Consider the following 16,632-nt stretch of genomic DNA (forward strand, 5'->3'; position numbering starts at 1 on the left):
TGTAAGAATGACAGATTTCCGTCAAACGACGAGGAATTTGAAAAACTGTGTGCCATTCGCAGGCGAGCTGAAAGGAAAGTATTGCGCACAAAGTGTCTTGAAGACCTTCGAGCCTGCCGACGGACACAGCGTCATATCCGACGTTACCTGGATAAACGTAGCTGGCAAAGATGGCGTGACTTTTGCTCCACGCTGGATGTTCGTCAACCGGTAGCTAAAATCTGGAGGGTCTTTAGAGGCATGCGCACGCCACTCCAACAGCTTCACCCTTTCGCCGCACTCTCTTTCCACGAACGAAAATCCCTCAAAGAACTCTCAGAAGGATACTGCGCACTGCTATCAGAAGCAACTTGAATGCCTTGGACCACTTCCGCAGCCAATCAGCCTGATAACTCACGAGCAGCAGTGCCAGCATTGGACTTGCCTTTTACAATTGAAGAACTGAACACTGCTATCAGTGAATCGAACAGGCACACATCACCCGGCCATGACGAAATAAGCTACGAAGCCATCGCAAAACTACCCCACGCCTCCCGCCTACGACTTCTGGAATATTATAATTCTTCATGGCTGTCTGGCGAGGTCCCTGCAGAATGGAAACTCGCGAAAATAGTGCCGATTTTGAAACCTGGTAAAGAGCCAACAAGCTACGTCTCTTTCCGGCCCGTCGCCCTGCTGAGTTGTGTTGGCAAGCTTATGGAGAGAATGATTCATAAACGAGTGGCATGGTTCTTAGAAAGCCATGACAAATTTCCCCAAGAAATGAACGGCTTCCGCCAAGGCAGGGCAGCTATCGACAATGTCATCACCCTCGCCTCTTCACTCGAAGAGGGCCTCTTTGCTGGACGCATACCGATAGCTGTCTTCCTAGACATCAAAGCAGCTTTTGACTCAGTCTCTCACCATGCCATTCTTGCAGCCATGGACAGCCTTGGCCTCGGAGGAAGGTTGTACAAATGGATTGAGAGCTACCTAAAAGAACGGAAGATATATATGAGCACTCCAAACGGTCCCACACAGTTCTACTCCGTAGAGAAGGGCGTACCCCAGGGTGCTGTGCTCAGTCCGCTAGTTTTCAAGCTCACCCTCATACATATAACAAGGATATTGCCGCGAGGAGTGCATATCACGATTTACGCCGATGATATCTCTATCTGGAGCGCTTCAACTTCGCGTTACATCACCAAACAACGCCTTCAAAAAGCATTACGGAACCTCTCCACGTATTTGGCTCCCCGAGGTCTACACTTTTCTCCAGAAAAGAGCACAGCCATCGCTTTCACGAGAAAGAAAATGACCAAATATCCGCTCCTCCTCGGTGGACGGCCGCTGATCTATGTACGGTCTCAGCGATTTCTTGGAATAGTCATCGACAGAAATCTTTCCTGGTCTGCTCAGGTGAAGAAACTTCGAGCGAGGATAGTTGCAGCAACGCAACTCTTCAAATTCATGGCGGGGACACGATGGGGGTGCAATTGCCGCTCAATGGTACTACTTGAGAAAGCGTACATTGAAGGTACCTTGCGCTATTGCCTACCGGTGCTTCACCGATTATCACCAGCAAACAAGAGAACTTTAGAAGCCGCACGAAACAATTGCCTACGAATCTGTCTAGGCCTCCCGAAGAGCTCATCAACCTCGGGAACTGTAGCGGAAGCAGGATGTCTTCCGCTAGAAGTTATCGCTACTCAAGAAACCATGCGCACTCATTTTCGACATCTCATACAAGGGAAGAAGAATTTTCTGTACCGCGCACATCTTACCCACAGCAATTCTGCATTCTGACAAGCCGTGCAAAAGCTGCAACTTACTACTATTCGACAGCCACTGCAAACAATGCCTCCGAGATTTCCTCCTTGGACACTTTCACCTCTTGATATAAAACCATTTGTACCAGGCATCAACGGAGCAAAGAGACGCATCTCACAGACCGCACTGCTGCAGACTACTCTCCTCTACTTAGCCGAGCACTATGCCGAGCACACTCATATTTATACTGACGCCTCCACCACTCAGGAGACGTCATCCTATGGCCTCTATGTCCCCTCCACAAGACAAATGCTATCTTATCGGCTACAGAGGAGGACATCCTCGACGACAGCTGAACTTCATGGCATCAAAGAAGCTGTCCTCTACATTCTACCTCAAACGCCGAACCGATGGGTGGTCCTCACCGACTCCAAGGCAGCTCTCCAGATACTGTTCAACCTCTTAAAGAAAACAAATCATCATCCGATTTCATTTGATATAGCGTACTTACACCACTTGGCTGTTACCACAGGTAACTTAATCACATTTCAGTGGATACCAGCTCATTGCGGTATTCTGGCCAACGAAAAAGCGGATGAAGCGGCACGCAAAGGACTTCAAAACCGAAATTGTAGGCGAACCTATTTCACTAAATCTGATGCTTCCCAGCTGGCTAAGAGACTTGCTTCCGAAGAAAACAAGAGGCTCTGGAACCTTTCGACACATCATTATGCTTTCCTCTACTCTATCGACCCACATCTAAGAACAAGACTCCCATGCAGAATTCCTCGACACCTCGAAACTCTGTACCATCGTCTTCGACTAAACAGTGCTTATGGAAACAGTTTACGGCACCGCTTCGGTCAAACCGAAAGTCCGTACTGTCATAACTGTGGCTCTATAGAAACTGTCGAGCATATTTTGTTGGAGTGCCGAGCGTATGCCGAAGAGCGTGCGCTCTATGAACATTGCATGCATATGCTGACCGAAAGAACCTTATCAATTGACTGTGTCTTGGGCCCTTTACCCTGCGCCACGCAACAGAGGCAAGCGATGAAACTGCTCTTCAGATATTTAGAGAGCATCGGTCAGCTCGACAAACTTTATTGACACCTTGAGAGCACGTAATGTCACTGTCAGCACACGTCCCCGCCCAAGATACAAAAAACTCAGTTTGTGTTTTTACCTCTTTTATATTCTATTTTCACTTTTTATATATTTTTTTCTATATCTCTCTCTCTCTTTGTGTCTTTCAGTCCCCTTCCCCACGCAGAGTAGCAAGTCAGCGAATTTACACACGCCTGCTAAATTCTCTGCATTTCAATAAAGAGCTCTCTCTCTCTCTCTCAGCCCGCATTGCCTTGACATTTAGTGTATAGAAGGGTCCACGTTCGACCTACATTGTGCATCACACTGCTGAATAAACAGAATGGGACACCCAAGTACCGCCTACGCTATAGTTAAACTCCCGTGCGCTATTTCGTTATTTTGCTCTTCGGTGATTCGCGCAAGTGAGCTTTTTGATGCATATTTATTTTTTATAAAGTTGGTAACATATAAGTCGGACATCCATATGTGAGGACAGTACGAGCATAGTACAGTACCAGCATAGTATACACAGTACGAGCATAGTATAAAAACGCGGCGGGTGTGATGTAACAAAAAAAAAAGGGGTGGAGGGGACGGTCAAATTGACAAAGCTTTTTACTCTTTAATGGTAATTGCTACTAGCCGACCGCTTTACCTAATGATAGGTTCGACACAAGGAGTTGTTTAAATTTCCTGTTTGAGTGGCCCTGCTGCACCTTTTTAAGTTGTCAAAGAATGACCTGAGTACTAAATTTCGTTGTTTTACGAATTTCAGTCTGCAAAAAGTTTTAGAATCTGTCAGCTACAAGCGCAGTTAAAGGGACTGACAACCGGCCACAACTTGTCAAAAAGCACTGCTGGAAATAGAAAGTGACAATTGTTGCGATAGAATTATGCGTTCTTCCACCATTTCGATAAGATTAGTGTTTTAAATTGCTTTTGCAATTCGCAAAAACCGGAACGTCACGTCGTCTGGCGGGCAAGCCTTAATACTGCACGAATTGGTCGTTCCGATTGCTGTTGTTTAGGAGCACCACGATCCGTGCCTAAAGCTACATGCTGTATACAAGTAGGCATCCTCGCTCGGTGCGGCAAGGGGGTGATCCGCTTACCAACAGATATGCCCCCCCCCCCCCCGCCGCGTCATGATCTCCAATATTTTTCCTTTCTTTTTATTTCGCTCGTATTTGCAATGCCCACGAACTTTAGGTGGCGCGCTGTGCGATTCAAGATGGCGCCCGGAGGAGGGTCAACCGGTTGTTAGCATAGGAACAGATAGGACGTGCGCACGTACGGCCCGTGCCATTTTCACCGTCGAGGTCATGAACTGCACTGAAGTGGACATCAGGCCACAATACTTGCCCAAACCATGGAAAGTGCGAAACGCTCGCTACCTCATTATTTTCCGCGGTGTGAGAGGTTATATTTCGGCTCCCGTTACCGTGCATCAACGATGCTTTACGAAATCCTGTGCGCGCTACAGAAAACGTATGAACTGAACGGCACTCCAAGTATACGTACGATGCCTGCCTATCGTATTTGCCGTAGTAATAGGCCACTGGCGAGTAACGCCATCGTTGCTGCACAGGACCGCATGTTTAGCGCGACGATGGTTTCTAACATGTTGCTCCGTCTCTATTACTTGTGTTGTGAAGAACGCGGAGTGCCCAGTTCACTTCTCTCGGATGTTAAAGGTTTAATGAACACCTCGAAACGAATGCGCACGCAAGCTTTTTGCAACGTCGAAGAATTTTTGAACAACGACACCGCTCGGACGGCAATGGTCAAGTTTATTTGGCAAACTGAGCGGTGCGGCTTGTGGACGCGATTGCACGTTTCGCTTCCGCTTGTCGAGCTTGTTGGCAGCATGCGGCCACAAAAATTGCGCTACGTGCATCGCATCATAAAAATTATGCTTTTCTTTTGCCCTGAACACTATTGTGCATCAAGTACAGTCAAAGAGACTTACGATAGTGAAAAGCTTGTCGTTCAGGAGGAGGAGGAAAGAAAGGAATGAAAGGGAGGTCAACCAGACGCCCGTCAGGTTTGCTACCCTACACCGGGGGAAAGGGATGAAGAGATTAAAGGAAAGAAAGAAGAGGGAACAGGGGTGGTTAACCAGCAAAGCACGTTAAAGAGAATCACTGCTGCAGCATCTTCATCGACGCTGTCGCTATCGGTGGTTTCACAGCCTTCAATGTCCAGTGAAAAATCCTCGTCGTCAGGTGCACTGTCTGTCTGAACAGCATTGTCAAAATTAATCAAAAGAATTTCCTCCCCCGAGAGCTGCCTCGCCTTCTTCGCGTTCTGTACTCAGAGAACACTTTTCTTGCACTGTGTTGCCACGTGACAAACATGCAGTGCAGCGCTGGCTATGAAAGCAACGCACGGGTGAAGGACGGCGTTGAGAGCGGGGCTGCTGATCAAATTCCGCCGGCTGGGGTCCACTAACGTGGATATACACGTATTCAATCAATCAATCAATCAATCAATCAATCAATCAATCAATCAATCAATCAATCAATCAATCAATCAATCAATCAATCAATCAATCAATCACCGCCGGAATGAGTCAGCTGAGGACAAGATAGAGCCCGCAACACTGCCGGTACTTGGTCGTAGTTTACGATAGCCGTGGAGCGAGCGCAGCCCCGAATGACTGAATGGTCGCTCGCAAAATTCATACAGCTCTTTTCTGAGAAAATGTAAGGCATTTTAGTTTACTGTATCACCTGCTTGTTACGAAGGCCCTGGTATTATTCAATTACAGAAGAGGACATTGCGAGCTCACGCGACACGCCGCGTATAGTGTTATGGGTTTCATACACCATAAAAACACCGACGGATATTATATAAAAGCGAAATAGCGCGAGTTTCGACAGAAAAAGACACTAACATTTCATTAACCTGCGTGGCCACAGAAAACTTCGCGGAGCTGAAATGTGCACGCTGTGTGCCATCATTGGCAGCACGACTTTCTCAGGGTGCTTCACCACGTATTTTCACGAAACTTCGCGTCTCGCAAGAAGGAACCAAAATTATCTTGTCACGGATGGCCCGGTTTGTTCACGGATTTATGAAACATGCAAAGTCGTAGTGTTTCTTTCTAGCCAACGCATTGAAATCGGTCTAGCACAGCCGAAGTAGGGAGCGGCTGCCGGTTTGTCGTCTGCGAACCCTCCTCCTGGCATCCGCTTGGTGGCGTGACGGTCTATGGGCATTGAGTAACTACCGAAAGGGCAAAGCTGAAATATATCAGGGCACAGCTGAGTAACTACCGAAAGGGCAAAATGAAATAAGGAGGGAGACATTTTACGATAATTCAAGGGGAAGCGCTTTACTGTTTGAAGCGAGGATCGGGTTGCCTTAGAACGTGTAGTTATGGACCTTATGCAAAATTGCTGCAATCTGTCGGAGGTTTCACGAAGCTACCGATTCGGCGCCATGTTGGAGGTTTGAGTCCGAATCGTATTGCTCTCACTGCTATGACTTGCTCGTATCTCATTTGATAGTAAACAATCGGGGCATAAAAATGTCAGACGAGTGTGTAAGGGCGTGTACACATTACCGGGATTTCCTGGTTTTCTGCGTTGGCAGTTCACAACGAGAACGAAGCTACAAGTTCGCCACCGAGTCACATGTAGGCCTGCCGTAGTTGAGAATGAAGCTATGCGCTAGGTTATAAATTTTGTCTCTCTGCTTTCGGTGTAGTGAATAAAGCGTTGTTAGCTCTCTGAAGTGTAGTGTAGGATAACTGGGAAGAGAGTTTAGCGCGCGACACGACTTGGCACAGCGATGACGGTAAGAGAGTGCTGTTTACACATTTCAAAGCGCGCGTATTTCATAAGGGGTGCGAACCTTGTGTTGGGATCTAATTGTAAATAAAGTGTTCTCCTTTTTAATTTTGTAATAAAAAATATACAATTTCTGTACAATTAAAATGTAAGGAAATTACGCATCTCACGCACGTGAAAAGTGAACATGAAAAGTGTTAGTTGCTCCAAGAAGTAGGTGCCGATTAGCTGGTGTTTTATGCAATATCCTTCCGACATGTGCTCGTAAGTAACACGACAGGCCAATAATCGCGTCGCTTTCGGGGCCTACTGGTGTCTTACAATTTGAAGCCGTTGCAGCAAACCACTTCAGCGCGTAACCAACAATAGCGCACTCACAGTTGAATGTAACACACTTCCCGGAACAGCATTAGTTTTTTAGTTTTATACGAAAAGTGCCACACACTTGAAGCATCTGTTAACATGTCATCGCAAAAAGGGGCGGATACAGAATTTTTTCGGAGGAGGATCAGCTTTTGGGAGAACCTGATATGTCCTGTTTTGGGGGTATAAATTTAAAAATCGAGGGGTGGGGCTGCCCCTCTAAATTCGGCAGTGGTAGCACTCAAAATGCTTGAAAAATACGCATCGTGAAGCTATATTCGCACAAAGCATCCAACCAAACAGTACCCTGTTAAAACTCCACAATCGAAACTAACTGCAACAACACGATCCAGCTTAATCGGTCCGTTCGCTGAGAACAAATTACGCGCACGAGCTACCCGTCTAACATCGAATTGTTATCGCAAGGCAATAAACAAGTAATGCCGTCAACAGCAACGCAGGCATGCGCGAATAGCCGCGATGCAGCTTTGAAAGCTCGTACACGAAGTTGGTTTGTCTGTGCGTGCAAGCACATGAAAACTGTCTCGTTCCGGCATGACACGAAAGAGTGTTCTCTGGTGAGCGCCGATGGTGTCGCATGCCGCATCTGTTAGAAACGGCGAACGTAAGCGCGGCTTTAGTCGTAAGCCGTAGCCGGAGCAACGGAACGATCTGCTGCTTCTCCTAGGCTGCGAGTAAATCTAATAACATGGAGGTTAGTTTCCTGTAAACCCCTTTTCGGCATTCCAAATTTCTCAATCTGAGCAACACGGTAAGCGAAAATATGTCGGCACTGCCGTTCCTGGCAGACGCCACACGTTAATACGTAAGCTCCGTGTGTGCACACGCGGTGCGCGCTTAGCCTTAAACATGACGGAAATGCACACCAGCGGCCGTTAGATGGCAGCAGATTTTGCATAGGGTCTATAAAGCGAAATTCAGTAAAGAAGAAGAACAATGCACCTGCTGTGGGGAAGATAAGGAAACGGCGGAGCATGTTCTGATTGAATGTGGAGATATCCACCCACGTGTACGTTTGGGCACGAGCCTACACGAAGCCTTGGGTTTTAGGAACAACAATGGAAAGCTGAACACACCCGCGATTGAAATAAGTAAGAAACGGTTAGAGTACTGGTGGCAGAAAATTAGAGCGAAGGGACAAAAATAAATATTGGGAAAAATAAGACATTCTGCCGGAAAGGGCAGAGAACTGGGCTGAGAATTTGTTTTTTTTCCTGTGGTAAGATAGATTTATTTCAAGCAGAGACATTAAGCCAACATTAAAAAAAGAAGGGAATGAGAAACACGATTTTATTGTCGAGCCTGGTGGCACACTTGCCACAGCCCCCTTATAAAGGGGACGCTTATAGCATCCATCCATCCTCCATTGCGAATTGGCGGCTATATACTTCTGGTTCAGACATGAGGGCCGCTGGCAAGTGGCGGCACCCTGTGGGTGGCCGAGGCACTTAAACGACGCGGCGCGACGCCTCCGAAATCGTTGACTAGGGCCCCGTACATCAAATCAGCCAACACCTGTGGCGCCCCATTGCTCCCACCAGCTGCGTTGTTATTGTTATATTGCCGAGCAGAAAGCATCCGGTCGCTTTTCCAAAGAAACTGTAGATTACCTGCTGCGTGTAGTACAGTAATCGCCAGCCTCAGCTACAGATATGGATCGCTTTCTGACTATGTTCAAAAAATATTGCAGCGCCCCTTTAGAAAGAATTTCAACGTGGTAGCTTTATGCTAATGCTTAGCCATTTCTTCATATTCTAGAATCCTCTTACCTCGGAAGTCTTCTTCGACGTTATACATATGATATTACTCTTGCTGTGCATTTAAAAAGCATGAAATTAGCACCGTTCTATTGAGGTCGACCCTATACATATTTCCCATTCTCTAAATGCGTGTGATACGTGTAGATTACCGGATGATTTTTTGTTTGCGATATCGTATTAACTGGAACACTGAATTCAGCATTGTTTGCGTAATTAGAAATAAGCATGTTGTTATCAGTGTAACATAAATTGAAGCAACGCACATAACCAAAGGACTTACATTATGTGATTGAAGAACGAGACAAAGGGAGTAATGCCAATACCACCGGCGATGCAAATAGTGATGGCACTTCGTCCTATCCGTTCAGACCTGCTACAGAATGGGCCGTCCACGTACAACCTGCAACGTTCAACAGGCACAAAGAAAATGGTTTAGGAAGCTTTTCAAGACAATGCATCAAAATACGGCAATACTACATGTTCATATAGTGCATAAGTTTTGAGACGCCCTAAGTACCACATTGTATTCTTCGAAGTATAAAACTGCATTTTAAGTACTGAAGCGCCTATTCTACCATTACATAAATATGTACCTATATTATTTTTTACCAGAGTACTCTTACGCACAGCTACAAATAACACTTTTAAATTCTGTGCGCATTGACAAAATATCTACCATTAGGCCAATGATACCTTAACTGAAAGCTGAGATATTAAACTTACTTCGGATACGATGCCTTGTCACTTTTTTTAGAAACTTTCGGGGTGACAAGCTTTGTTCGTAGCACACCTGAAAGGAAAACGAGATAAAAATGAGATCGACGAATGCAACTCGGAATGTTGTGGTACGTGTGAGTCAATATAAGTCAATGCAAGTCGAAATGCGTGTGCTTTAAACACTGGAACAAACGCGCATTCAAATATGGAATGTTCAAGCAAATATGCGTCATTTTGTTTAGATTTTGCCTTCCAGACTGATTACACCTATAGCGTAAATGCAGTGAAATAAGAAAGTCAGCAGCATTTGTGCGTTATCTGTAATTACATTATTTGCTAGCGCTTTGAAATTTTGCGTTTCTAATATAGCGATGACAATAAAAACGTACACGTCGTCTTCAACTCGCTTATTACTGCAGCACTGCTTCGAGACTCTCTTCCATCAAACAATGCGCGCTACCACGCGCTGACACATTCACCGTATCTCCACAGCGCCACTCTAGACATGCGAAACAACGATGACTTCTTTTTTTCTATAGCGACATGGCGGACCGTCTAGAACGCCGAGTCAAATTACCCGCGGAACGAAAACTTAGGCTTCTACATGGAGCATTCGGCAGCGTCAGCGGTAATGCTGCGGCATCAACTGCTAGGTGAACAACAAGACCTCTTAACAGTTCGGTGGCCTCTCTCTGTAGGTGTAGCAATTTCAAAAAGACGAACAAGAAAGAAAGCTAACATATGTTATAAAAACAAAAGCACCCATAAAGCTTTCTTCTCAACGTCAAATGAAAATAAGCGATTAATTTTTGCTGCGCCGATGGGGTGTGATGGTAGTGGCGCAACGGAATCTGGGCTGAGCTCCATGGGTGCAACAATATCGCTATATAATCCCTTTAATCGTAATCAGCAGTATCACACATGCAGGAACAGTCGACTTAATTTACCACGTATAAAACTTAGTAATGTGCTCTTACATTCCGCTGATGCTATCAAAGCCTAGCGTTACCTCAGCATAGAGGTTTTCGCATGCACGACAAGTCCCCGAAGTTATATGAATATGCATCGGACGCTGTCATTTTGGTACTTTTGTTCTCATGAAAACTCTTTCACATGAGTAGTAGAAGGGAAGTGGTATCCATACGCCACTACCTAAGCGCGTGTTCACAACGGATATATTTTCCCTCTTCACCATTATGGCTTCTGCGTTTCATCAACAAACTTTCTACTTATGTCCGACCTTTCTTTAGCATCAGCCCGTCGAAAGAGGAGGGTTCCGTGATGTCCAACTGTAAATAAATTTTGTGATCTGTCTCTTCCCTAACAGCAGTGGACCATTTGGTTGCAATCGCACGTCCGCCTCCCTAGTGCAAAGAAGTATTTTGTATCGTTTCGCAACTGCATCACGTGCCAGATTTTCACTCTTTTCTCGTAGCAGACGGTTCTTTGTGATGTTGGGCGAGCCAGCCTTGCTTTATATTGAGTTATATTTCTCGACAGACGTGTACACATTCTTTTGCAAATATTGAACGTCGTCTTCCCACTGCTGATACCTCTGTGTCGAAATAATCGCCAGAATCTATACGTACGAACGTTCGTGTGTTCGTACGAGCTGCTGCTGGCATTGCTTATGAATTGTGCTTGGAGCAAAGTATTGCATGTAGCTATGTTGTGCCTGGAATGAAGATAAACAAAAGTGTATGCATCGCTGATAGTTCTACAGCATTGAATGAATCAATGAACTCCATCTCCACGTAGCATAAATTCAAACATGCTGCGTTCATCCCGCACCTTTCTTCAACCTTTCCTATAACTGTGCAATTAGCTGCCTCTTTTTTCCCGTTTAGTGCATCATAATGACGAAACGAACATTGAGTGCATAGGTTTGAGTGTAAGGAAGATTGCCGTGTAGTGTGAAGATGGTCAAAGCAAACTAACCTGTCCAGTCTCCGCTCGTAGTCAAGTGTAGCGTGAATGTGTTGTCCCCGCCTTTAGAACACTGCAACGAAGAAACAAAAGAAAAAGATTAGCCTAAGAAAACCATAGTATCAGCGAATGAACATGGTAGGAATTCTGTAAGGCTTTCCTTTTCACGACACAACCAGATACTGGGGATACATTAAGAAAGGATATTCTAGAGTTTTATATTTGCTTTATGAACGTAGAAGGGTTCAATAATATTAGAGAGTTTGAGAATTAGAGAGTTTGAGACCCAAGAAGCTTGCGAGCCGCCAGGGCGCATGCGCAGAACCCAAGCCACTCTTGGGTTCTTGCGTTCGCGTTGACCCGAGACGCAAAAATTGAAAACTAGCGTGGGGCCCCAAGGCGTCTTGGGTCACCAGCGAGAAGACAGACGCGGCGCGGGCAACGGCGCAGTATGGCTACGGTGGCTAGAGAGTATGGTCCGCGTCTCGCATGATTTTAAATTTCGTCACGCGTAGCGCTCCATGTGCTTCACACAACGCATCCTGCGTTGGCCCGATTCTCAAACTCTGCCGATCATTCGAACGCAAGAGCAGGCTGCCCTACGCAGCTTGGGGGCCCAGCGTCGTTGGTCCCCAATTCTCAAACTCTCTATTAACTCTAAGTCCAGCCCTTACGTAGTAACAAGAAACGTGGCAGGAGCAAGCACAGGGCCGGCAGAACATGGGAGAGGCCTTTTCCTTGCAGTGGGCGTAGTCAGGCGGATTATGATGATGATGATGATGAACAAGAAAAAAGACGGGCAGGCCTGCCTGCCAATCTCGCAGATCCAAATGCCACCTGGTCATGCTCATCCCTAGAGTCTTTTAGCAAGTTACGGAAATACGGCACGCAAATACAGTACGGTATGACGGTACCGCTCCTCCTTTCCCGGTCGCTGTGCTTTTTGCCAGTGAAGGCACCCCAACACCACAGACGATTTTGCGAAACTTACTTTGAGGTTGTCACGCCTCATTATTGCCTGTCAGCCTACGCGTTGCTAACAAGAAACTTGTGGTTCGGGGGACACACTCATACTGGAAGTGGGAGCACCTTAAGCACAACGAATGGGAGAGGAGGAACGCTACCGTACTGCCTTAACGTATTTGCGTACCGTACTTCCGTAGGTTGTTAAACCACTCTACTATTGGAGCCGTTGTGGGAGGTCAGTGCGGATTGAGGTTTTTTTTGCACCGGTTATGGCAGAATCGTCATATTGCCCAAATTCTAAGCGTTTTAAGTAACCAGCAAAAGAGAATATGATGATGTAATTTACATTATGCCTTACGATTCATAAAAGGGTGTTTCTCTAAAGTCGTATGTCTTAAACAGATTAGGCACAGCTCATTCCTGCAGGAGAAAGGTCGGAGAAGACCGCAAACTAGATATATTGTTTCTCGCAGAGAGGCGTGAAAAAGCAACACTGCAAAGAATATAGCAATTACAGTCAGCCGGCACACATAGATTAGCAAAACACTCGTCATCTTTATCGTCATAGTTACAATCACCGTAACATCACGCGAAAAACGGGCAAAAATGGCTACGTGAGACTTCCGCTTATCTCTACCCTGCATTAAACTATCGCACTATGCACATGAAAAGTTTCTGAATACGCCAGAGAAATGTTTATTCATGTGCATCGCATGTGCCTTGTTTATACACATGGTTATATTTACTTGCAGGTAACCTGTTGCCTGATTTGTTAAAAAAATACGACGAAAATCATCTGATTAACAAATGACACTATACCATTCGAATGTGTATTGTACACCGGGATTTTCACTTTTTAATTTTTTTAGGTAGTTATTTGTTACGGAAATTTTGTTATTGACTATGAAATATACAGAAGCAGATGGTGAGTTCGGTATCTTGGCTGAAGATCATTGGGAAAGTAATACTCGACGTCACGGGGTTAAATATATGGAGAACTGAAGAAGACAAAAGCGTTGCTTGTTGTCTTCTATGACATTTAAGCATTGCGTGCACAGCATGTCTCGACATCAACAATAATATTATTGGCCCGCGCAACAATGGTTGTTTGCGGCTTACAAGGTTGCTGTGGCAGCCCTTAATCTGCAGCAACTACTGCCAGTCAGGTTTAAATCAGTTTATCTCATATTTGACTGAATCATGCTTTGTCGTTTTCCTGATGGGCACACTACACAGACCAATCTCTCACTCGTAAAATCATCAAAAGACGCCATCATTTGTGGATTGTTTAGAATCATTCGAAATGTTCGCTCTCTTGTGATATATACTGTTAATATTGTTACTGTGAATAACAATTTCCCGGTAGCAATTGAAGCATTGACATTTTTCTTTTGAATCTTGAATTTTATATGGCTGATAAGTTCCAAAAATTCCAATTTCTTAACTACCTTAATAGTAAACACTGTGACTTTACTCCAGTGAAATCTACAGACAAATCTGTTATTTTCTATCGTGTAGTCTTAAGTTACATCACGCAACAGTACGGAAAAAGCAGAACGGAGAAACGCTTACTTACAGATGTAACTGTGAAAGGATGCCACTCCATCAAAGATATCTTCGGGCAGTTGAGCAGGACGTACTGCAAAGCAGAATAATTTCACATAAATACTGACAATTGTGGCGAGTTGTGCAGGTTGGTAGCATAACTTCGAATGGGTAGCGCATTAGACACGGATGCCAAAAGATAGCGACGCAGACAGCACGAGCGTCACGTCTCAAGCGTCAAACGCTGTCGACGTCTCTATCTTTTGGCATCCGTGTCTTATGCGCTATACATTCGAAGTTCGCATAAAGAGTTAATGGAGTCGATGAACAATCTGTCTGCGCATTGCCCTAGGTATTGGCGTCTTACAGGTGTATTACCATGGAGCGAAAATGTGCAACAAGTACTTTTCTGCAAGTTCACCCATTGCACCTGTTATTTTGCGACGTTAGAAGCTGATTACGTAACTAAAAAGCTAGCGACTTCACTTCCAGGGAAAAACAGCTCACAAGAAGTGTGTACAACGAAAGCCTTCCCATGCAGTGTTAGAAGACCGACAGAGAAAACTATTTGCAAATCGCTGGTATTTAACTTCGCGTAAATATCGGAGCTCTCCATGAAAGCACCTGCCGAATGCGCGGACAACTCCGCAGCCGTATTCACAATTGTATTGCCCTGAACATAGCGGACGTACTTGGTGTCATAGTATGGCCAGAAGCCGCGGCGTGTTCCTGCGTCCCTTCTGAATATATTGTTAAGGACTAATATGTAGCCATGTCGGCCAGCGATTCTTGCAGTTTCTTGCCCTTCTTTCTAGACATTTTGCACGGGAAATTTGTATAATGCTTCTGTGTATAGACAAGTTGCTTTTTGATTCACAAAGATATAATTTATTTCTTTTACAATTTATTCACACACAATACTGAAAGCAACAAATTCTGGAGCGTGCCGGCACACCCTTGGCGGCTCCATCTCACGCCGAGAATGTGAACAGCACTTGTTCCCTTCGTTCCCCGCCCTTTCACGCAAAGTAGATGTTGCTGTTTGCTTTTTTTTCTAAGCATTACTGAAAGAAATAACGTTCCTTAAAGCTTGGTGATTTTTATAAAGGCAGACGTCTATTGCGTGGAGAGCTTTACACGTATTTAGGGCTAGTTTATGGGTTAGTTGGGGCTGACTTGTAGTGGACCAATAACCACGCAAAAAAGGGTAAGGCGTGAAGGCGACACAGATATGCGCTAAGTGAAGTACTCCTGTTTTCTGAGGTGTCCGGGATATATAACGTACGCAGGAAAATAAGCAAACATACAGCAACTAACCACGTACTCCTGCTGGCCGCTGAATCACAGCTGCTTGTTTGTCTAATCATATACACATCACGGAAGGTCTCTTTCCTCAGCCACCGACAGACACGATACGCTTAAGCATGCGTCGGCTAGTTAATCTATATTTGCTGCTTCGAATATCAATAATGTATGACGAGCGACTATGCTGTGCCGCCCTTTCAAAATGTGGCGCGCATCCGAAATCTCGCCATTGTACTGTATTCCCTAATGCAAGGAAATGACAGTGCTTTTGTTCAGCACTGATCCTGTTGTACATGTGTCTTTCGTCTTCCACCTTCGTGCTGATTGGCTTCTGAAATGGCAGCGTCCGCCTTATAATGTTGTTGCTTTAATCTTTTATTGAGTGTGCATTGCCGCATGACCGCTGAAAATATTGAATATTATGTGCACTAAATGCGTTTGCACTGCCGAATATCCCCTGGTTTCTCGTTTCTAAGTAAACCGAAATGTTCGCAGGAGGATCGGTTGCCTCGGTAAAAAAAGGCTCATCTACCGTTGGCGTCACTGCGTAGGAACTATCATAAGGGCACGGCCGCGCGAGCTGGCGCGTGCGCTATCTCGACAGCCATCACTAGACGCCTCATATACGTACTGTGCTTTCAACCGTTACTTCGCACTAAGGCGACAGACAGCACGAAAACCACTTCTCTCCCTGCCTGGAGCAGTCGTAATCGCTTAAACCAGCGTTTTGTAGAGTTGCGCGAGATCTGATCCAAAAGACTTCGCTGTAGCCTTACTTCGTAGCCCCGCCACGGTGTTCTAGTGGTTATGGCGCTCGACTGCTGACCCGAAGGTCGCGGGATTGAATCCCGGCCGCGGCGGCTGCATTTTCGATGACGGCGAAAATGTCTGAGGCCCGTGTACTTAGATTTAGGTGCACGTTAAAGAACTCCAGGTGATCGAAATTCCCGGTGCCCTCCACTACGGCGTCTCTCATAATCATATCGTGGTTTTGGGACGTTAAACCCCAGATATTATTATGAGCCTTGCTTCGTATAACACTCCAGTTTGTTGCTATCGCATTGATTGCTTGCCCCTTGCGGCGAAACTATGACTTTTTTTACCTATCTGATGTTATTAGCCACCCGCATTCGCTATGCAGCCGGTATTGCTAATTAAGGACTACAGGCTCATTGAACTTAAGTGTGCGACGTTTGAGGATTACCACTTTCTCAGAGGGTGTGCTGCTCGGCGTGACCATGCCCTTCGAGCTCTACTGATTTTCATCGATAAACCGGAACTGGCCGCCCGTTTAAGGATGTTTTTTTTTTTTCGCGTTTTTACTTATTTCAGAGCGAGTATTCGTCCCTTTTTTTAGATTCCTACTTGCATTCCTCTTATCTCTATTTTCTTCTCCT

At 45.4% G+C, this 16,632-nt stretch overlaps 1 protein-coding gene across 4 annotated transcripts in view; it reads right to left on the reverse strand.

The window, feature by feature from the left end:
* Positions 1-16,632, reverse strand: part of LOC119395728 (NADPH oxidase 4) — a 357,853-nt gene that overhangs the window by 13,600 nt on the left and 327,621 nt on the right. For all 4 annotated transcript variants that reach the window (XM_049416759.1, XM_049416758.1, XM_037662740.2 and 1 more), the window contains exons 11-14: positions 13,962-14,024; positions 11,432-11,492; positions 9,500-9,566; positions 9,057-9,176 (exon numbers count right to left, since the gene is read on the reverse strand). In XM_049416759.1, the coding sequence (XP_049272716.1) occupies positions 9,057-9,176; positions 9,500-9,566; positions 11,432-11,492; positions 13,962-14,024 (311 nt within the window). The remainder of the gene's footprint in view (positions 1-9,056; positions 9,177-9,499; positions 9,567-11,431; positions 11,493-13,961; positions 14,025-16,632) is intronic.

The sequence above is a fragment of the Rhipicephalus sanguineus genome, chromosome 6 (genome assembly GCF_013339695.2).
Source record: "Rhipicephalus sanguineus isolate Rsan-2018 chromosome 6, BIME_Rsan_1.4, whole genome shotgun sequence".
Taxonomy (NCBI): Eukaryota; Metazoa; Arthropoda; class Arachnida; order Ixodida; family Ixodidae; genus Rhipicephalus; species Rhipicephalus sanguineus.